The 22853-nt window shown below is 42.2% G+C and overlaps 1 protein-coding gene across 2 annotated transcripts in view; it reads left to right on the top strand.

Moving 5' to 3' along the window:
- Positions 1 to 18941, top strand: part of gsg1l2b (gsg1-like 2b) — a 156347-nt gene extending 137406 nt beyond the window's left edge. Inside the window, exons 4-6 of one of the 2 annotated variants that reach the window (XM_072558255.1) lie at positions 1372 to 1483; positions 7658 to 7944; positions 8049 to 18941. In XM_072558255.1, the coding sequence (XP_072414356.1) occupies positions 1372 to 1483; positions 7658 to 7944; positions 8049 to 8056 (407 nt within the window). In that variant the 3' untranslated portion in view covers positions 8057 to 18941. Of the gene's footprint in view, positions 1 to 1371; positions 1484 to 7657 lie in introns of both variants that reach the window. The other variant, XM_072558253.1, reaches the window with a different exon arrangement.
- Positions 18942 to 22853: the final 3912 nt, after the last annotated feature.

Raw genomic sequence — 22853 nt, 5'->3', positions numbered from 1 at the left:
TCTGTCAACATTAACAGTGGGATAACACATATGCAGACTGCATTCACACAGTCATCTAACTCTGTGAAGTAACAGATGATTGAAATTCAGACAGTCCTGCCGGTAAGACATTTGTTTCTGAGAAGATTTGGATGCACCTGCTATCGACAGAAAATACCCTACTGTAATTTTAAAGCTAGATGAACACCATGCCTTACTATATTTTGAAGTTCAAAATTTACAGTATATTTTACAACTGGACACAAAAGGTTGCACCCTAATTTGTTTTGTGAATTTAAACCACTCCCCTCGTTCACTCTCCCCTCGTTCACTCAAGAGTGAACGAGGACAAGAGTCCTGACTGGGAAGGATCAATGTCCTTTCCTCAACTCAGTCTAAAAGAGGGTTATCAAAATGAATAGGTCATTCGGGGAAAAAAAAGACATTGACCTCAAAGTCTCAAGAGATTGAACAACAATCCACAAAGTTGAAATCAACATAAATGCCACCTTCCTTTTACAGAAAGGACTTTGTATTTGCACAAGTCACAAAATGAGGAAGCACTTTTGTTGTTTGCTTTTATAATCAGCGAGAAGCTGATTGCAGATTAAGTCTTACCAAAAGCCATCAAATTAGCTGCAAGTATTCCATACACTTAAGATAGTTAACAACAGTAACCTGAAAGGAGGATATTGCATGATGGAGAAAGACTGTCATACTCTCACACCCCAAACTTGTTCCCATTAAAGTTTGCTTGAGAGCCAACCTCGTAAAAGTTTAACTGAAGGAACCTTCATAGCTTGTTGAGAGTTCTTTAATTTACAAAAACCTTACATCTGCTTCAAAGCATCAATGTTATCTGATCCGCTGCATGAAAGAAGAAGACTATAGGCCAATGATTGGTTTAACCATTGTATCAAGGTGCCATGTTTACCTGTAATCAATCTGTGCATGCATGAGTGTACATCTGGGAATAAGTATGTGAGCTATCACATTTTAAATTTACAGTAAGTCTATGAGAATAAATAGCATTAATGTCCTTTCAAGAAGGAAATTGCCATCCTTACCTGGTCGGGCCTACGTGTGGCTTCAGACCCACAGCAATGTGGTTGACTCTCAACTGCCGTCAGGACAATTAGGGATGGGCAATAAATGCTGGCCCAGCTAGCGATGCCCTCATCTTGTGAATGGATAAAAAAAATTGTTTTAAATTCACAAAAGTTTGCTACTGACAATTTAATTCACTTGGTAAGAAAACACAACTGTCTAAATGTAATGATCATGGGGAAGTGAGGGGAATGCATAAATTCTATCCATTGACATAAAAATAATTAGTACCAATTGTGTTAGGTGTTGCTGACCACACAATATACTTATGATTTGGTGTTGCAGGTCTCTTGGGAATGGTTGCCCACATGATGTATACGACTGTGTTTCAAATGACCGTCAACCTTGGCCCCGAAGACTGGCGGCCACAGACTTGGGATTATGGGTGGTCTTACTGGTAAGTGACATTGTCCAAATTGTACAAAAGATTCCAATTAAAATCCATCTTCAGTGCCATTGTGTGTGGCTGACAGTCAGCTGTTACATTGCATAACAGATATGACACAAAAACAATCCATATGACCTGAATAGTTCATGTTCGTTTTTTCCATGCTTCACACAAACCTCCACTACTCCTGTGAACTGAGCAATCTTCCTTTCTCATTTGTGTTTATCTGGCTTTCCCTTAAATGTATCTACACCATTAATCTCAACTATTATTTATTGTCACGAGTTTCACATCCTAATCACTCTCTGTGCTAAGTGGGGCATTTTCATGTTGTACATTGCGCATATAAATTCCATTAATCCATTCATTAATAATGTGGATTTCTTAACACATGGAAAATGCATTGAAAACAATAAATGCTTCTCAGTCTGTCTTGAATACTATGCATGTTTTGAGATCAAAAGTCCCATGACAGCTTCAGAAAAGTATACAATTCCAATATTTCAAAGAGATCCATACAAATGCTCATTGTTTCAGTGACTTATAAATGAAAGAAAGTGATAACTCTCAGTAAGATGGATGGGAGTCAGGGAGGAGTTAATGGGAGAAGGTATTGAGTCTGTAACAGAGAGTGTCAGCTGACTAGGGAACATAAGAACACAAGAGATAGGAGCCTAAGTAGAACATTTAGCCCATCAAGCCTGCTCCACAATTCAAAATAATCATGCCTGATATTAGACTTCAACTCCTCTTTATGCTCAATTCATTCCTCTCTGCCCATCGTGTGTCATGCCATTTCGATTCAATCCTAATATGCATTCCATCTTTCAACTGTTCTAAAAATTGACTCCTAATTGTATACACTCTGCCTGTAACAGAGCATTTTTACTCATTACATACTCATAGTAGTTATTGCTTAATATTTCATAAGATCATAGATATGTGAACAGGTGTAATCCATATCAACCACTGGGCCTGCTCTGCCATTCCGAGATCATCCTGGTCTTCATGGCTATAACCGCATTTTATTGTCCATTTCCCAATACCCATGGACCCTCCTACCTATTATTTACCATGCCTATTATGCCCCCTCACCCAACATCAATCTCACAGTGAAGTCCATATAGATCACATCACTCTGCCCTCATCAATTTTCTTTGCTACTTCCTCAAAAAAATTCAATCAAGTTTGTGAGACATGATTTTCCATGCACAAAACCATGTTGACTCTCCCTAATCAGTCCTTGCCTTTCCAAATACATGTACATCCTGCCCCTCAGGATTCTCTCCAACAACTTGCCCACCACAGAGGTCAGGCTCACCTGTCTATAGTTCCCTGGCTTGTTCTTACCATCTTTCTTAAACAGTGGCACCACGCGAGCCAACCTCCAGTCTTCCAGCACCTCACCTGGGACTATCAGTGATACAAATCTCTCAGTAAGAGGCCCAGCAATCACTTCCCTAACTTCCCACAGAATTCTAGGGTACACCTGATCAAGTCGTGGGGATTTATCCACTTTATTCCAGCACTTCCTCCTCTGTAATATGGACATTTTTCAAGATGTCATCTACGTCCCTACATTCTATAGCTTCCATCTCCTTTTCCACAGTAAATACTGATACAAATACTCGTTTCTTATGTCCCCCATCTCTTGCGGCTCCACACAAAGGCCGCTTTGCTGATCTTTGAGAGGCCCTATACTCTCCCTCATTACCCTTTTGTCCTTAATGTATTTGTAAAAACCCTTTGGATTCTCCTTAACTGTGTTTGCCAAAGCTATCACATCTCCTTTTTGCCCTCCTGAGTTCCCTCTTAAATATATTCCTATTGCCTTTATACTCTTCTCAGGATTCACTCAATCTACCCTGTCTATACCTTACATATGCTTCCTTCTTTTCCTTAACCAAACCCTCAATTTCTTTAGCCATCCAGCATTCCCTATACATACCAACCTTTCCTTTCACCCTGATAGAAATATACTTTTTCTGGACTCTTGTTATCTCATTTCTGAAGGCTTCCCATTTTCCAGCCATCCCTTTATCTGTGAACATGCCCCCAATCAACTTTTGAAAGTTCTTGCCAATACCGTCAAAATTGGCCTTTTTCCAATTTAGAACTTCAACTTTTAGATCTGGTCTATCCTTTTCCATCATTATTTTAAATCTAATAGAATTATGGTCGCTGGCCCCAAAGTGCTCCCCCACTGACATCTCAGTCACCTGCCCTGCCTTATTTCCCCAGAGTAGGTCAAGGTTTGCACCTTCTCTAGTAGGTACATCCACATACTGAATCAGAAAATTTTCTTATACACACTTAACAAATGCCTCTCCACCTAAACCCTTAACACTATGGCAGTCTCAGTCTATGTTTGGAAAGTTAAAATCCCCTACCATAACCACCCTATTATTCTTACAGATAATAGATCTCCTCACAAATTTGTTTCCTAATTTCCCTCTGACTGTTAGGGGTCTATAATACAATCCCAATAAGGTGATCATCCCTTTCTTATTTCTCAAATCCATCCAAATAACTTCCCTGGATGTATTTCTGGGAATATCCTCCCTCAGCACAGCTGTAATGTTATCCCTTATCAAAACTGCCACTCCCCCTCCTCTGTTGCCTCCCTTTCTGTCCTTCCTGTAGCATTTGTAACCAGATCCTGTCATGTCAGTCCTGCCCATCCCTGAGCCATGTTTCTGTAATTGCTATGATTTCCCAGTCCCATGTTCCTAACCATGCCCTGTGTTCATCTGCCTTCCTTGTTAGGCCCCTTGCATTGAAATAAATGCAGTTTAATTAATCAGTGCTACCTTGTTCTCTGCTTTGTCCCTGCCTGCCCTGACTGTTTGACTCGCCTTTGTTCTCTCCTGTACCAGTCTCAGAATAATCTCTTTCCTCACTATCTCCCTGGGTTCCACCCCTTCCCTGCCTCACCTTACAATTTAAATCCTCATAAGCAGCTCTAGCAAATCTCCCTGCCAGTATATTAATTCCCTTCCAAGTTAGGTGCAATCTGTCCTTCTTGTACAGATCACTTCTACCCCAAAAGAGATTCCAATGATCCAAAAATTGTGAATCCTTCTCCCATACACCAGCTCCTCAGCCATGCATTCATCTACTCTATCCTCCTATACCTGCCCTCACTGGCTCGTAGCACCAGGAATAATCCAGATATTATTACACTTGAGGACCTCCTTTTTAAATTCCTGCCTAACTTTCTGTAACCTCCCTTCAGAATTTCAACCTTTTCCCTTCATATGTCATTGGTACCAATGTGCACAATGACCTCCTGCTGGGTCCTCTCCCCCTTGAAAACATTCTTCACCTTCTCTGAGACATTCTTGATCCTGGCACTAGGGAGGCAACACACTATTCTGATTTCTCGCTGCTGGCCACAGAAACATAAATGTGTACCTTGCACTTGAGATTCCCCTTACACAATCAATCACTTGGAACCCAACATACCTCACATTGCATTAGAGCCAGTCTCAATACCAGAAACGTGGCTGTTCATGCTACATTCCCCTGAGAATCCATCATCCCATACATTTTCCAAACCAGCATACTTTTTTGAAATGGGGATAGCCACTAAAGACTCCTGCACTAGCTGCCTTCCTCTTTTACCTTTCCTGGAGTTAACCCATCTATGTGACTGTATCTGTGACTTTCCCCCCTTCCTATAACTGGCATCCATCACATCCCCTTGCTCTTGTGAATTCCTCATTGCCTCTAAGTGCCTCTCTAACCGATCCATTTGATCTGATAGGATTGGCAACCAACAGCATTTATTGCAGATATAATCCTCAGTAACACGTAAACTCTCACTAAACTCCCACATCCGACAAGAAAGGCATATTCCTGTACAAAATGCCATTTTTGCTTCTTTCAATCGACAGACCCAGAAAATGGCACTGTCTTATTCCTTTACAAAACACTGCTCCAGGCTAACTTAATACTTATGGATTATATTTTAAGTTTAATCAGGAGACATAGCTCAATAAAACATATAATCAAGAAAGAACCCACTCTACTCACTACTGCAGACATATTGTGAGGCCACACTTAAAATCTAATTATCTGTTTTGTGCTATGACCTCTCCCAAACCTCCGAGATCATTTGTAAATATTGATGTGTTTTTCAATTTTCCCAGATGCACTCCAATATCCGATGATACATGAATTCAACAGCAAAGGCAGTAACTGTGCAGGTTCAGTGCTGTGTCACTTAGCAATGTGGGTTCCTTTCCCTCTCTCTCTCCTGCACTGACTTTTAAAAGTGCTGTTGTTTTGACTTTTCTTTTCTCCAAAGTTCCAAAACAATGCAACAGTATGTAAAACAATAATTGCTGCTCCTAGAATTCAGGGAAATCACCTCCAACACCTAAAATACCTCAAAAAAGGAGCAGCTGTTACAGTCAGAAATTTTTCCCATCCTCCATCTTGGATTACCCATCTAAGAGAGTAATTGCCAATTATTGAAGTGAAGGGATCTCAAAAACTCAGAATACATCATTGTTGTACAGGTGACAACATGCATGCAGGAAAGTAAGCAACGGGTCAATGCAAGAGAATAACAGAAGTAGCTCCTCATTCTCAAACAAGGGCAATGAATTAGTTAGGCTACATTCATTTAATTTATTTGGTTTCCCATTTAGACGTGCTGTCAAAATGTTTATGATCCAAACCAATACAGGTAGTATTTTACTTTGACCAAGTGGTACAAAGATATGAATGGATCTTTTGCTAATGGATATTAACCTCTCTGGTGCTTCTAGAGAGTCAGTTTTTATTCACTTGTGGGATGTGGACATTGCTAGCTGGCTAGCATTTCTTGCTTGTCCCTCGTTGCCCTTGAGAAGGTGGCGTTGAGCTGTCTTCTTGAACTGCTGCTGTCCACCTGCTGTGGGTTGGCCCACAATGCCCTTAGGGAGGGAATTCCAGATTTTTGACCCAGTGACAATGAAAGAACAGTGACATATTTCCAAATCAAGATGGTAAGTGGCTTGGAGGGGAGCTTGGGGGACACAATAGCTCAGTGGTTAGCACAGGTGACTGTGTGGAGTTTGCATATTCTCCTCATGTCTACATGGGTTTCCTCCCATAGTCCAAGGATGTGCAGGTCAGGTGAATTGGCCATGCTAAACTGCCCAAGGTGTTCAGGGAGGTGTAGGATAAGTGGTCAGGGGTAAATGTAGAGTAAAAGGGTAGGGGAATGGGTCTGGGCAGGTTACCCTCCAGAGGGTCAGTATGGGCTTGTTGGGCCAAGTAGCCTGTTTTCACATTCTAGGGATTCTATAAAAAAAAGGCCAAGTCTAATTCTAATAAACTGCAAGGTACTTTTGCTTAATACCCCAAAACTATTTGAATGTGAGCAAGAGTTGTTACACCATTTCCCAGGGACACTAATGCATTGACTAAGTAACCACTGTTAGTGGCTGACAGGTAACTCAAGTAGTGGCATGGTGGCTCAGTGGTTAGCACTACTGCCTCACAGCCCCTGGGTCCCCCAGTTTCAATTCCAGCCCTGGGTGACTATCTGTGTGGAGTTTGCACATTCTCCCTGTATCTGGGTGGGTTTTCTCCGGGTGCTCCGGTTTCCTCCCACAGTCTAAAGATGTGCAGGTCAGGTGAATTGGCCATGCTAAATTGCCCATAGCGTTAGATGCATTAGTCAGAAGGAAATGGGACTGGGAGGGTTGGTTGGGCCGAAGGGCCTGTTTCCATGCTGTAGGTAATCTAATCATATTGTAGGTGGTGGTGTTTCCATATATTTGCTGCCTTCGTCCTTCTAGATGGAAGTGGTCTTGGATTTAAAAGGTAACTTCTGAGAATCTTTGGTGATTTTCTGCAGTATCAGGTCAGAAGTCACACGACACCAGCTAATAGTCCACAAGTTTATATGAAATCACAAGCTATCAGACAAATGAAAAAGCAAACCTGTTGGATGATAACCTGGTGTCATCTGACTTCTGACCTTATCCATCCCAGTCCAACATCGGCACCTCCACACCTTGTAGATAGTACATACTACTGAAGTGAAGGCACTGAAAAAGTTAAGTATAATTGTTCTCTCTTCCTTCTAAACATCTGCAAGTAACCCATTCTTTTTTTCCTTGTGACTTTCCTTAAATGTTAAACCTCTATTTTAATTCATTAACTTTTAAGACATATATTTTCCCTCAGTCTCGCTTGGGGATCCTTCACATGCTGTATGGCTGCTTCAGTGACAACAATAAACACATACACAAAGACCATCCTAGAGTTCAAGCACAAAAGGAAGAACTTGGAAAGAAGTTTAAAAACAAAATCCAAATTGATTGAGCATGAAGTGCCAGCAGACCGAGTCTGGGACAGATACATTAGCTCGGTGCCCAGCTCAACAGAGGAGTTCCTCGATCTCTCCAGCAATGGCCGCAAGATGTCCAGTGGCTCGGTCTTCGCAGATCTCAATGACATCCTGGATGCACAGGGTGAGGAGTACTGCTGAGATTCCTGGGACATTGTGCCAGATCGGTTCTAGATATCACCTGTATGTTCCAGACCATTCTCTCTTACTCTTTCCTTTTCTGCGCAGGTTTATGATGTCACACATCAGGCATTATCATGGCAGAACGCAGCGAGTATTTCTGTTACACTCTGCTTCTCTAACCAACTGTTATATTACACTGCAGTTGGCAAAGAGCTCCGGCACTGGAAGGAGATGGGCTCATCTAATCGCTGGTTATTGCAGATCCTGCTGAGTTCATTGTTGCTGCATGGTGTAAGAGAGAATCCCCATTGTCTCAAAGATGTATTTCACAAACCACCAACACATGTTAAGCAGTGTTGTCCTATTGGTCCTAATCACTGGACTGTTCTTGGGGGATCACTGCTGTGTGCAATCACCTCCATGCAGGCAGTGCTAACATTTACCTGTGGGACAGTGGATAGATTATGTGAATGACTCTCTCTCTGTCTCTCTCCCTCTCTCACAAACACACACACACAGATATACACACACACACACACACACACAACAGAGTGTTAGTCACTCGTCTTCCATCACTGCAAACTGGATTATAATTCATCTCAGGCTGTGCAATCAATGTCTTCTTTGTTTGCTATGTATAAGAGTCATGTGTAAGATGGGGTTGGTCAGAACTAAAGCACAAAACGGGGCTAATCTCGCATGAGGACCGGAGCCTCCGGAGCCAACAGTTGGAAAATCTAGCCCTCAATTTCAATCGAACTCAGAGAGGCCACAGAATGGGACCTGCTGCTGTAGGTACAGCTTTTCTGAGGCTGTGATTGGCATGTTTTTTGTACTGAAGCAGAGTGAAGAACTTTACCCCATTAGAAACAACCTGAGCATAGGCTACCTGAGTTGAAAATAATGTTTCATTCCTCACTATAAACATTATCCCCCCTTATGAGAACCAAAATTCAGAGGGTGAAAGGTTTTAAGTACAACTGTTTGAGTGAAATTATGGTGACAAAAATGTGACCAGATCACAAAATTTATTTGATAGCTCAAAACTATTATACATATCCAGTTCAGATTTTATATTCCATCCTCCACATTTCATAATCTCCCCTTTTCCTTTGTTCCTTCAGGCTGTGGTTTTCTGCTTTTTTTTAATTGGACATCAAACAGGTTGATATGGTGTGAAAATGAACAGGATCAGCTACATCAATGCCATCATCTTCCTTCCACTTTTAACTTACCCCATCTTGTATAAGGTTTCCATAATGCTGGGCAATCACTCTTCACTTTGGAACTAACATTGTTGCTGGGAAACTCACTTCAAATGTCAATGTTAACTTTAGTGCATTAAAAAAATATTAATTTACAGAAAATCTTCAACTTGCTGAAAAATTATTTCCTGTCCTTTCCTACCCACATCCATGGAATGCTAATAGTGCCCTTGCTGCAGTCCACTCACAAATGGACGTCACGGGTTCATGATTAGAATGGTGCTGGAAAAGCATAACCGGTCAGGCAGCATCCTAGGAGGAGGAAAATCAACATTTCGGGCAAAAGCCCTTCATCAGGAATTCCCTACACGTATCCAGGCTGCAGACCAGCACCAATATACAATGACTTGGATTCTTCAATGGCAACCCATTCAGACCTGGGCTAGGGCTTGAACCCAGGAGGAAGACAGGAGAGTGACTCACTGACTGACTCAAACTCCCTACTGTTACGATCATCACCCCATTGGTTACATGCACTGGAAGGGAAGTTCCTGCTCTGAAGCAAAGGTTATGTATGAACTGATCACAGTAAGTGGACAGCAACAAGAGCCCCATCAGTGTTATATGGATGGGAAAAGGACAGGAAATAATTTTTCAACAAGTTGAAGATTTACTGTAAATGAAACCACTTTTAACGTATTAAAGTTAACATTGGCATTTGAAGTGTGTTCCCCAGCAACAATATTAGTCAGTTACAAAGCCGAAGATCAATGAAAACTATAATCAGTTATTTGTGTGGTGTGTCTGCTAGAAAGAGCAAATAGGCCAATATTGCCTGAGGATTACACCAGAGGCTATTTCTGAAATCATGAAGGGGCAGACCATTCATTACCAATTCATTCAGAATTCCAGTTTGTGATCAAAGCTTTCAAATGTTGCACATTTGTGATAGGATTTTGCTTCCTTCTTTCTGCCAAACATTCCGCTTGAGTATCTTCCCTTGCTTCCGTGTTGCAATTTTGTACTTTTTTCTGATCTGAGCCCAGCTGCTTCATTAATGTCCTTTAGGGAAGGGAATCTGCCATCTTTACCTGGCCTGGTCTGCACCTAACTCCAGACCCACAGCAAATCTAGGTTCATACTCAACTGCCCCGTTGGCAGCGAGGAAAGGGCATCAAATGCCAGCCCAACCCGTGACATCCACAATCCACGGGCAAATAATACTAAAAGGTTCAACCCGGATAACACTCTGCCCACACCATAATAAAATTAATGTGGGCAGAGTGTGTGGGACTTTTGCTGAGTAGTCTGCTTAAAAGGCAGAAAAGAAGGGAGGCAATTTGTTTCAGCAGTGTCCTCTGAAACCACCCTCACTTTGTTCTTAGCTGCCAGCCTCCAAACTTCAGTGCCCACCCTCCATTCCCCACCTCTTACTCTGGCTCCTGCTAGTGCCTACAGCCAGAACAGAACCTTCTCACCATCTTACAGAGCCACACCACTTCCTGCTGGACTCTGTCTTTACCAGGACTTTGGCTGGCAGGAACTGCTTGGTCCTTGCACTGAAGGCAGGAGCTCCCACTATGGGATAGTATATCTCTCTTACCTTCCCTCTGTACGTTGTGTCTGCCAGGAGACCTTTCTTACATCAACATTCCAGAGCCAACTAGAGATCAGGCCATTTTTAACCTGGTAATGTGTAATTAGTTGGGACTAATTAATAATAAAAGTGGCAGTAGGTAACAGTGATCATAAAATGATTGAATTTCATTTTCAGCTTGAGTGAGATAAGAATGAGTCTAAACCTATGTATTCAACTCAGATAAGGACAGTTATGAGGAAATGAAGACAGACCTATCAAACGTGAACTGGGAAGATACGTTCAGGGACAGCTGAGTAAAGATACAGTGGCAAATATTAAAGAGGATATTTCAGAGTACTCCCTAAAGACACATTCAAGTGAGAAAGATTCTAGCAGAGGGGCACACATACATAGGAGGTATAGTTAGTACGTTTGCAGGTGGCACCAAAATTGGAGGTGGAATGGGCAGCAAAGAAGATTACATCACATTACAATGGGATTTTGATCAGGTGGCCCAATGGGCTGAGAAAGTAGCAGTTGGAGTTTAAGTTAGATAAATGAGAGGTGCTACATTTTGGAACGACAAATCAGAGCAGGACTTATACACTTAATGGTAAGGTCCTGCTTATGTTGCGTATCAAAGAGACCTTGGGGTGCAGGTTCATAGTTCCTTGAAAGTGGAGTCATAGGTAGATAGGATAGTGAAGAAGGCATTTGGTATGCTTTCCTTTATTGGTCAGGGTATTGAGTACAGGAGTTGGGAGGTCATGTTGCGGCTGTACAGGACATTGGTTAGGCCACTTCTGGAATATTGTGTGTAATTCTGGTTTCCTTCCTACCGGATGTTGTGAAACTTGAACAGGTTCAGAAAAGAATTACAAGGATGTAGCCAGGGTAGGAGGATTTGAGCTACAAAGTGAGGCTGAATAAGCTGGGGCTATTTTCCCTGGAGCATCGGAGGCTGAGGGGTGACGTTATAGAGGTTTATAAAATCATGAGGGGCATGGATAGGATAAATAGACAAAGTATTTCCTCTGGGATGGGGGAGTCCAGAACTAGAGGGCACGGGTTTAAGATGAGAGGGGAAGGATTTAACAGGGACCTAATGGGGAACTTAATCACACAGAGGGTTGTGTGTGTGTGTGTGGAATGAGCTACCAGAGTAAGTGGTGGAGGCTGGTACAATTACAACATTTAAAAGGCATCTGGATGGGTATACAAATAGGAAGCGTTTAGAGGGATATGGGCCAAGTGCTGGCAAATGGGACTAGATTTATTTAGGGCGTCTGGTCGGCATGGAGGAGTTGGACTGAAGCGTCTATTTCCGTGCTGTACATGTCTATGACTCTATGACATACCCCTGAGGAAGTTAAAGTTAGCATTAACTTGATAAAATGTACAATTCGGCAAATGTTATTGGAAGGTCACAACATTGGGCAAAATGTAAGACCATAAGATGTAGGATCAGAACTAGGCCATTGAGTGGAATTTAGGGCACAAAGTGATCAGTCATTACATCATTGAAAGGTGCAGCAGTCCTGAGGAGCCAAATGGCCTACATAAGCTCCTGATTCATATGTTCACATTATTGTTGACCCCATAACTTCTAACTTCCGCTGCCACTTTTGTCAGGTCATGAGGTGAGATGGTATATTTTGCGATGTGCCCGCAGGAGAGCAGCAGAGCGTCAATCCGAGACAACCTGGAGAATATCATGCAGGAAGGCCTCACTACACTGTGACACCAAATGTTGCCTAGTCTGTGACATCTCTCTGACCCGTTTTGTGGTGATAACAGGCAATTGCGAACCAGGTGTGCACAGAAGGCGGCAGCAGGTTCCTGTCAGATGGCCTGACTGATTATACTGTGAGAATGCAAGTTTGTTCAGGTGCCATTTAAAATGATGCCAGAACTTGTGACCCACACTATTGTGACCCAGGCTTCTTTATAACTAACTCGCTGACCATCATGTGATTGTGGCTAGCCTTTCCCGCTGGGAATGGAAATCCCGCTCATTCCCAAAACTGCTGGGGGATCCATGCCACTGGCACTGAATCCTGTCTCTGGAGTGAGAAAGGAAGTTGATTGTGCCAGTGAACCAAGCTAGCTGGTCCAGCTGGAACAAAATTGTATTTATTCTCCATGTCGCCCTCCGCAAGTCTTCACACAACTAATCCTACCAGCATAATTCTCTATTCCCTTCTGACTTTACGATTGTGAAGTCACCCTTTAAATACATTAAAGCGATCCACTTCAATCACTCCCTGTGGTAGCGAGTTCCACATTCTCATCATTTTGTGAGTAAAGAACTTCATAAAGAAGTCTCCATTTGACTTTTTTTCTCTGACAATCGTTAATTGATGGCCTTTTATTTTAGCCTTTGTTCACAAGTGGAAACAATCTCCCTCTAGCCGCTTGACCAAAACCTTTTATCGTTTTAAAGACCGCCACTTGTTTCTGAAGCAGAGTCAGACCAGACTCAAAACACCAACATCTCTCTCCACAGATGCTGCCAGACCTGCCGCATTTCTCCAACATTCTCTGTGTTTGTTTCTACGCGGTCTCTCCTCAACCTACAAGCTTAAAAATAAATAAGATCTGTCATGGGTTAAAATCATAAAGTTGTACAGCACAGAAACAGACCCTTCAGTCCAACCCGTCCATGCTGACCAGATATCCAAAATTAATCTGGGCCCATTTGCCAGCATTTGGCCCATATCCCATTTCTGTTTGCATCTTTTCAAACATCTTTTCAGCACCACTTTTTTGTAACAGGCAAACCAACTCTGTACGCAGTACTTCAAGTATTGCCTCACCAAGTTTCAGTCCAACTTCAGCTGAATTTCTGTAATTCTCAATTCTATCTTCCTAACTGTTTTTTTTTCTACAGTACGTTAACTTAATAATTGATGGCGAAATATCCTCCCACCTTGAGAAATAAGTTTGATATTTGTGGAATGTTAATTTTCTCCATTACAAAAAAATGTATACATATTTTTAAAAAGGTCTTTAATTTGTTGATTAAACATTGGCTTCTACCCCATATCTACGTCACAATTATTGATTTCACACTCTGTGAATTTAGATTCAAATTAGGAGATGGTCAGTCCATTTTAATTATTAAAAAACCAAAAGAATAAACTGGTCATAAACAGGTCCAGGCAGTGGGCCATGGAGGGGGTCGTAATGGCCGATTGCCTACCCCCTTTCGTGGTTACATTCGAGCCCGGGCGACCCTGGAGAAGGAGCACACACTGTCTACCAACCCCCTCGAGCTGTTCAGGGAGAGGTGGGCGCCGCAAGGAGTGGAGAGTATTATTTCCCCCTCCAACTCTATTTTGATTTCATCCCTGCCCTCCCCTTCACTTTTTTTGATCACGCAGCATTGCCCTTTGATGTGAAGGGCCCTGCTTGTCACTGGCCACTCGGGTGTTTCCTTTCTTCCTGGTGGTGGAAACTGAATAAAGCTTTATACACCTGTTGTTTTTCCCTGTATCTCACACCTGCACACACACACAACATGGGAAAAAAAGAAAAGGATAAAAAACAACAACTGAAAGAACTGTGGATGCTGTAAATCAAAAAGAAAGATAAAAATTGCTGGAAAAACTCAATAGGAATGGCAGCATCTTCCTCAGTGCTCTGAGGAAGGGTCCCTGAACCCAAAACGTTGACTCTGATTTCTCTCCACAGTTGCCACCAGACCTGCTGACCTTTTCCAGTAATTTCTGACTTTGTTTCAGTCAATTTTACTTGCTGGTTTGCTGTCTATGAGAATGCTTCAATGTGATTTGCTGATTACTCCACTTCGATGCCTAGAGATTCCTCTTGACTTGGGTATCAGATTCAAATCCATGTCAGGAAAAGAGAAATCCACATCATTGTGGAATATTGTAGGCAGCTTACTTTGAAGTCAGCTTTGCTTTCCTGTTCATGCCATCTAGCCTGTTATAGCTGCTTCTCTCTCTCCAGCTGCCAAAATACTGGTTAGAGGGGAAGCTGCATGCCTTAGTGGTGTTTGTTAGGTTTCTAATGCCAAACCCATCGAGAAATGTTTAATAGAGAGTAGTCCAACAATGATGCAAACATTTCATAACACTTCACTTTCCTGATAATGCAATTACTTGTCAAGATATTTGTTGTGTTAATTTGTTTATTATGTATATCACCAAAGAATACAATGCAACATTAGAGTTTGGGAGTCATGATATTTTTCACCCAGAAGCATGACTTATACCATGAGTTAGATGCAGTATAGAATGCCTGGCCAGTGTCTAAAGCTTAACCTCCACAGAACAGGAGTTTACTGCACCAGCGTGACTTTTCCATTTGTCATGCTGCCTATATTTGTGGCCTTTCTGAGTGAGACCAAGTTTGTACAAATTGTGCCAAATATTGTGGAATTGCAGCAATTTCAATTGGATAGTCTAGTCTAATTTCACTTGACATTGTCAACAAACCTTAGTTGCAAAGAAAGGAAACTTTTGCCCTAGTGCCTGTTCTACATTTGCAAACCACATTTTGGAGGTGTGATGAAAATCTGGTTGAGAGGGAATAATTCTAACCTCTCGACTGTACTGTTACATAGCGCAGGGCACCTCACACAGCTTGAGGCACACTGGTCATTTTGCTCACACAGACAGTAAATTGAACAGGATGACTGGAAAATGGCTGTGCATACAAAGTCTGTTTACAGCTCAATCCTCATGGGCCTGGCTATCAGAACGTGACCTGTTTGGATAACTGACAGGACTTTGTATGCTCTTCCCTTTGTTTTGAATCATGGAATTGAGTCCCAATGTCTGCTCAATGGTGCTGGATAGCCAATGTGCCAAGGGTGGGCATGTCCACCATGCAACCTGACCATTTTCCATTTGCCCATTGGGGGTGATGTCTCCTGAAAAGAGCTCAATGGAAATCGGAAACACCTTGGACAAATGGACATTCACTCTTGGATCTCAAAACTATGAGGCGGTGTGACATACTGTACATATGCAAAACTTTAGCTCCATCAGAATACTTGTTAAAATGCGTTGTTTTGTGCTACTCTAGATAGTTTTGTACCTTTAACAGCTTGAACATTTCCAAGGAAGAATAGAGCAAATGATATTTTTTGTGATAACTTGTTAGAATAGTAAAGAATTATGTATGATCAGTATTAAGTACTGAACGGTGTAATTCTCCCCTCTGCTGCTAATTGTAGTGTTTCTCAACTGTTTGTTTCGAATGAAGCCAAACAGTTAAGTCTGTGTTAGCCTTTGTTAAGACAGTTCCAATCCTGACCAAAAGCTAATTTTCCTGTGTGTTCCAAAATATGTAAGTCCCAATTTAGTGCGAAATCATTGAAACATTTGAGCTGTTCTATTAATTGGGATTTGAATGAAACAGCTCTCTGTTGGAACCAGCCACAAATCCGTGCAAAAGCTGGCCCTTCATGATCCACTTGGGTGTGGAACATCACTGAAAAGGAAGTCCTGCTTCAGATACTACACTTCCATTTACAATGGAATACTTGAGCCTTACCTGGGATTTTTAAAAAATGTTTTAGTCCAACAATGTATTGTTGGCTTATTTTCTAGTCCTTACGCAGCTTTTACTTCTGAATTTAGATCAGACCTGTTGCCAAAGTTCAGGGTATCACTTAATTATAACTGAAGGGCTATCTGACAGTGTGTCATGAGATTTTGCAGTTGACTAGATAAGACTGGAATCTTGCTATCTGAGGCTGAATACTTTGCATCTGAACTGACAGGTTTTCATTAAGAAGGAGATGTGCACCCAGTGAAAAATGCTGCTACCCAATCTAAGTTTTCCTACTAGATCTTACTTGTATCCTGTCAGTTTATAACAGGAGGTTGACACAAGACCACTAAGAGATTATGAAAACCTCCCTCTTTATTTAATAATCCTAGGAACCCTCATCTATGTTACAGCCTTCAAACATACTCCCATTCAGTTACAATTCTCTATAGTTATATACCCAAGGTATAAATCAATGATCCAAAATAATCTCAGTCATAGTAATGGCTTTTATGCTTTAATGCATAACAGGGCTTAAGATGTAATAGCTTTGTGGTTTCTCATATGTTAGACCGTTCCCACTGTACTGGAATGTGATTGTTCAATCCTTTTTCAACTTGCATTGCTCCATCTTGAGCATAGTTTTAAAGTTGCAGGAGTTCATCATGAGCAGAAACCGGGAAGATATTTTTGTCAATGCTTGAACTCCTGAGCACACAGTGTATGAGGTGTGCACATATCTACTAACGTGTGCTTACTGACTATTGAACTGAGATAATTTCACAATGGTAGTGGAGGGCAGATTTCCTCTCATCACTGTGTGTGAGTGACATTCAATGAGCAGAGTATTAAGCAGGGCTCACCCATGTGTCCAGAGATTGCAGGTTCAAACTCCAGTCCTTAAGCTTGAGCCATCAGGTAGATTGGACGACTCTGTGCCATTGTGAGAGATTGTAGCACTGGGTGAGGAGCAACCTTTGAGAGAGATATTAAATCGAGGTGTTCTCAAGTGCAGCACAGTGGCTCAGTGGTTCAATCCTAGACCTGGGTGACTGTCCGTGTGCAGTTTGCATATTCTCCCCGTGTTTGCGTGGGTTTCCTCCCACAGTTCAAAGATGTGCAGATTGGCCACGCTAAGTTGCCCATAGTGTCTAGGGATGTGCAGGCTAAATGGATTTGCCATGGGAAATGCAGGGATAGGATAGGGGGCTGGGTCTGGTTGGGATGCTCTTTGGAGGGTCAGTCTGGATTTGTTGGGCTGAATGGCCTGCTTCCACACTACAGGGATCCTAAGTGAACAGAAAGTGTCAAAGGGCACTATCTGATCATGATGTCCTGATCAATAATTATCCCTCCACTTTAAGTCACTAAAACTGATTGTGGTCCTTCTCAAACCAGGACTTAAACAGGTGCCCACCCCCAGTGGCTATAAAGTTCAGGGGAATCCATCCATAATCCCAATGAGAACAGCATTCTGTTGTTAGAGGTGGACGTGCTCTGTCAGAGTCCTGTCAGTGCTGTAGCCCCAGCAGTACCACTAGAAGAAATAATAACAGCAGGCATTTCCACCATATTGGGGAGTTCAAGTAATTCTGGGCTACATGTTCAACAAGGCCAGGGAAGAGGAGTCGAGAGAACTCCTCGAGGATAGAAGAGAAGGATTAATGCAAGGATGTTGTTTTGGGAGTGGGGAAAGACCACCAATGGCCCAATGGCTTCACAAAGACCTCTTCCTTCCCTTCACCTCAGCCAATTCTCGCTACATAACAGAGGCTGCCAACAGGAAGAGGCCTTCCCTCCTTATCCCTGCAGAAGTGGATTGAGGCTCTGGATGGGTAATGGCCCATTTATAGGGCCTCAAAAGAACCGCCCTAGGGGCTTGCTCATTCCCCCTTTAATGGTAGTGGGGCAAGAGTGAGGGAGTAAGGGGCCAGATATTAAGCCACCTTCCTCATGTTTTCAAGCCCAGCAACCAGGGGAGCTTACAACTGAGACCCTACCGAGCTGTTTGTGGGAGCATTCAGTGCTGAAATTGGTTGCCCTGTTTCCTATGTTAGGATGACTGCATTTCAGAAAGCATTTCAGCTGCATGGCATTTTTAAAAAAATATCATATCCATGAAAGGTGTGACATTCTTTCAGAGGAATTGTCAATCTGTTGAACCAGCTTAGGCATTAGCAGGAAGTTATGGCTCAGTGTACAATGTCACTTTACAATGTTGCTAACACACAGTGAACAGATAAAGTGTCCCCCTCGGACAGAACAGATCAATGACTCCTTGCTCAGATCAGGTTGAATAAATCTCTCCCTTGTTTTCTAGAATTGGTTATTTTTGCCCTTTCCCTCTTCCCTGGCAGGAGCTAGTGGCCCAGACAAGTGCATCATATCAATGTTATGAGCCATGGTCTTGTGATTATTTTCCACCCTCCATTTTGAAACACAATGATTATTTGAATCGATACAAAAACTGCACCACCACATTGTTTTGGGAATTTGAACAGCATCGTAGATATTTATGGGCATAAATAATTATATGTACTTTCTAAATATTAATTATGGTTTATAATATTGTAAATGATTAATTTTCAGTGAGACAGGTCACTGTACTGCATATTGATCAAACGTCCATGTGGAACAGTTTCAATGTTTTTATGTACAACTGTATATTTTTAAGCAATGATCCATAAGGTTAATAAAGCGTTTTTTCTAAAGTAGTTTGTCGTACCCTAACTACATTTCCTACAGTATCCCTTTAGATTCCTTCTAGGACCATGTTGGAGATGTTTGGAAAATCCTTGAATTCGCCATTCATGCTCCATTTCATTGCGGACTAATGGAGGCCATGGACAGAGTAACCAATTGACTTTACTTGGATTACAGTCTTCCCCATAGTACCTTTGACTGCAAATGCAATGTTGTACAGATACATTATATCCATCCTGTCATATACCTGAATTAAGAGGGATCCCAGTCCCTTAGCCTTCACCTTTGTATGATCACTCACAGCACACCATGCAGATCAATGCCAATATCCTGACAGCAGCCATATTACCTTTGTTCTGTGGTGGTCCACAATGTCTGCTGTATTTATGCCACCATAATAAGTCAAGGAGTGGCTATCTGGGGACAAGATTACCTGTGGCAATGTCTGTAATATGAAGCCCAGGCATACAAGAGTGCCGTGCTTACAAAGAAACCAAGCTAGCCCACAAAATGTGCTAGAACAACTCACCAGTGTGCTGAAACTCTCCGACTACTGCTTCATTCGCATTGGTGGACCAATTGTCAAGTTACATAGTGTGTCTACTGCATGCTGTACCATCTCACCATCATAAGGAGATCATCGAGTGAGATTGGCTTTACAGCAAGCAGAGCAGGAAAATGAGGATGGGCAATCTGAACAAGGATTTTATCCCAAAGCTGTGTGTGAGGAGCTCAGCCCAGAGCAATCCTTATAACTGAAAGAACCTCAGATGCTGTAAATCAGAAAGAAAGCAGAAATTGCTGGAAAAGCTCAGCAGGTCTGGCAGCATCTGTGATGAGAAATCAGAGTTAACGTTTCGAATCCGGGAACTGGAGACGTTCTGAGGAAGAGTCACTGGACCCAAAATGTTAACTCTGATTTCTCATCCCAGGGGAGGCAAACCTACGGTACTTATAACCACTATCCCAATTTCCCATTCGTCCAACACCTGACCATCCATCTCTGGCTGACCGTTATATGAACTGCTTGACTACAATACAAAAATAAAATCTCCCAGTAACCAAGGATTCCAAGCCAAATTTCTGAAATTAAATAACACCAAACTGCACGCTAATTTTACTTGGATATTCCTCTAGTACATGTCTTCTGCATGCCCTGGCGTTTTGATGTGCTTCTACTTTCCAAGATAAGAAAGTCCTCATCTCTGTTTTAAATAGGTGATCCTTTATTCTGAGATTATGACCTCTGCTCCTAGACTCTCCCACAAGGCAAAGCAACCTCTCCACATCTATCCTCTCAACCTCAGTAGGAATCTTAATGTTTCAGTAAGGTCTCTTTGCATTCTTTTATATTCCAATACGTACAGGCCCAATCGACTCCATCTCTCTTCAGTAAAAAATCCCTCTGATACCTGGTATCAGCCTGGTGAACCTTCTCTGGACTGCCTCCAATGTCAGTATTTTTTTCTATAAGGGGGCCAAAAATGTTCACACTTTTCCAGATGAGGTCTAACTAGTGCCTTATACAGTTTTAGCAAGACTGCCCTCTTTTCATTCTTCATTCCCTCTGGTACAAAGGTCAATATTCCAATTATATTCCTGATTACCTGCTGAACTGATCTGTCAGCTCTTTGTGATTTATGCATGAGGATTTCCAAATCACTCTGTGCTGCAGCTTTCTGAAGTCTTTCTCCATGAAAATGATGCAAAACACCTTTATTCTCCCCGCCAAACTGCATAACGTCATGTTTCCCACATTATATTCAAACTGCCAGGTTTTTACGTACACATTTAACCTGTCTATGTCCTTCTGCACTAAGACTCTCAATGTTAAACTCACCACATGCCTTCCTGCCTATGTTTGTAAACTTGGCTACAGTACATTCACTTTCCTTATCCAAGTTATTAGTTATATTGTACATAATAACTTGAAAGAGTTCAGAAAAGATTTAGAAGATTGTACCAGGATTGGAGGATTTGATCTATAGAGAGGGCTGAATTGGCTGGGGCTGTTTTCCCTGGAGCATCGGAGGCTGAGGGGTGACCTCATAGTGGTTTATAAAATTATGAGGAACATGGATAGGATAAATAGACAAAGTATTTTCTCTGGGGTGGGGGAGTCCAGAACTAGAGGGTATAGGTTTAGGGTGAGAGGGGAAAGATATAAAAGAGACCTAAGGGGCAACGTTTTCATGCAGAGGATGGTACATGTATGGAATGAGCTGCCAGAGGAAGTAGTGAAGGCTGGTACAATTTCAACATTTAAAAGGCATTTGGATGGGTATATGCATAGGAAGGGTTTGGAGGGATATGGGCCGGGTGCTGGCAGGTGGGATTAGATTGGGTTGGGATATCTGGTCAGCATGGATGAGTTGAATCAAAGGGTCTGTTTCCATACTGTACATCTCTATGACTCACTAACTCTAATTGTGGCCCCACCACTGATCCTTGTGACAGTCTTCTATTCACTGATTGCAATCCTGAAACTGCTGCTTTTATCCAAATTCTGATTTCTATTAATTAATCAATCTTCAGTCCATACCACCCTCAATATCATGGGCTTTCATTAACTTGTCTAATGTGTGGTACCATATCGGGCACCTTTTGGAAATCCAAATGCTTTACTTGCAATGCTTCCCCTTGTTGCATTTTCGAAGAATTCAAACATTTTTTTCAGGCATGGTTTCCCTTTCATGAAGCCATGTTGACTCTGCTTGATCATATTGTGTACTTCGCTATGCCTTGTTATTACATACATTAGAATGGGCTTGAACATTTCCCAAATAACAGCTGTGAAGCTAAATGGTCTATAGCTACCTGTTTATTGTCTCCTTCCTTATTGAATTAAAATTGTTACATTGGCAGTTTTACAAATCTCTGGGACTCTTCCAGAATCTAGGAATTCTTGGAAGAATGCTACACGCACACACATTCCTCTGGAGTTCCTTTGAACATCCTAGGATACATCCCTTCATGTCCAGGTGGCATACTGAGCCTACATTACAACATAGGAATATAGCAACAGGAGGAGACCATTCAGCCCCTTGAGTCTGTTCAACCCTTCAATGAGATCGTGGCTGTCCTCTAGCCGAGCTTCAAGTACCTGCTTTTGGCCCACGTTCCTTAATATCTTCTCCTAAAAATTCATCTCAGACTTAGAATTCCTACAGTGTGGAAACAGGTCATTTGGCCCAACACGTTCACATCAACTCTTCAAACACCATCCCACACAGACTCACACCCTCTTTCCTATCCCTGTAACCCTGCATTTCCCATGGCTAATCCACCAAACCTGCACATCTTGGGACTGTGGGAGGAAACTGTCACAGACACTGGGAGAATGTGCAAACTCCACACAGACAGTTACCCGAGGGTGGAATTAAACTTGGGTCTCTGGCATATGAGGCAGCAGTGATCATAGAATAGAATCCCTACAGTGTGAAAACAGGCCCTTCGGCTCAACAAGTCCACACCGACCCTCCAAAGAGTATCCCACCCAGACCCATTCCCCTACATTTATCACTAACTAACACATTCCTGGACACTATGGGCAATTTAGCATGGCCAATTCACTTGACCTGTATATCTTTGGACTGTGGGAGGAGACCGGAGCAACTGGAGGAAACCCACGCAGACATGGGGAGAATGTACCAACTCTAAATAAACAGTCATCTGAGGCTGGAATTGAACCCAGGTCCCTGATACTGTGAGGCAGCAGTGCTAACCACTGAGCCACCATGACACCCATACTGAGCCAGCATTTACTGGTATTTGTGTAACAAAGTTCCAAACCTCTACCAGCCTAGTGGAAATAGTTTATCTCCATTGTCGTTTCCTGTTAATATCTTGAAGGCTTCATTCAGACTACACCGCAACCTTCCAAATGCTAGAGGAATCAAACCT

The sequence above is a fragment of the Chiloscyllium punctatum genome, chromosome 39 (genome assembly GCF_047496795.1).
Source record: "Chiloscyllium punctatum isolate Juve2018m chromosome 39, sChiPun1.3, whole genome shotgun sequence".
Taxonomy (NCBI): Eukaryota; Metazoa; Chordata; class Chondrichthyes; order Orectolobiformes; family Hemiscylliidae; genus Chiloscyllium; species Chiloscyllium punctatum.
This window is presented reverse-complemented; position numbering and strand designations above follow the sequence as displayed.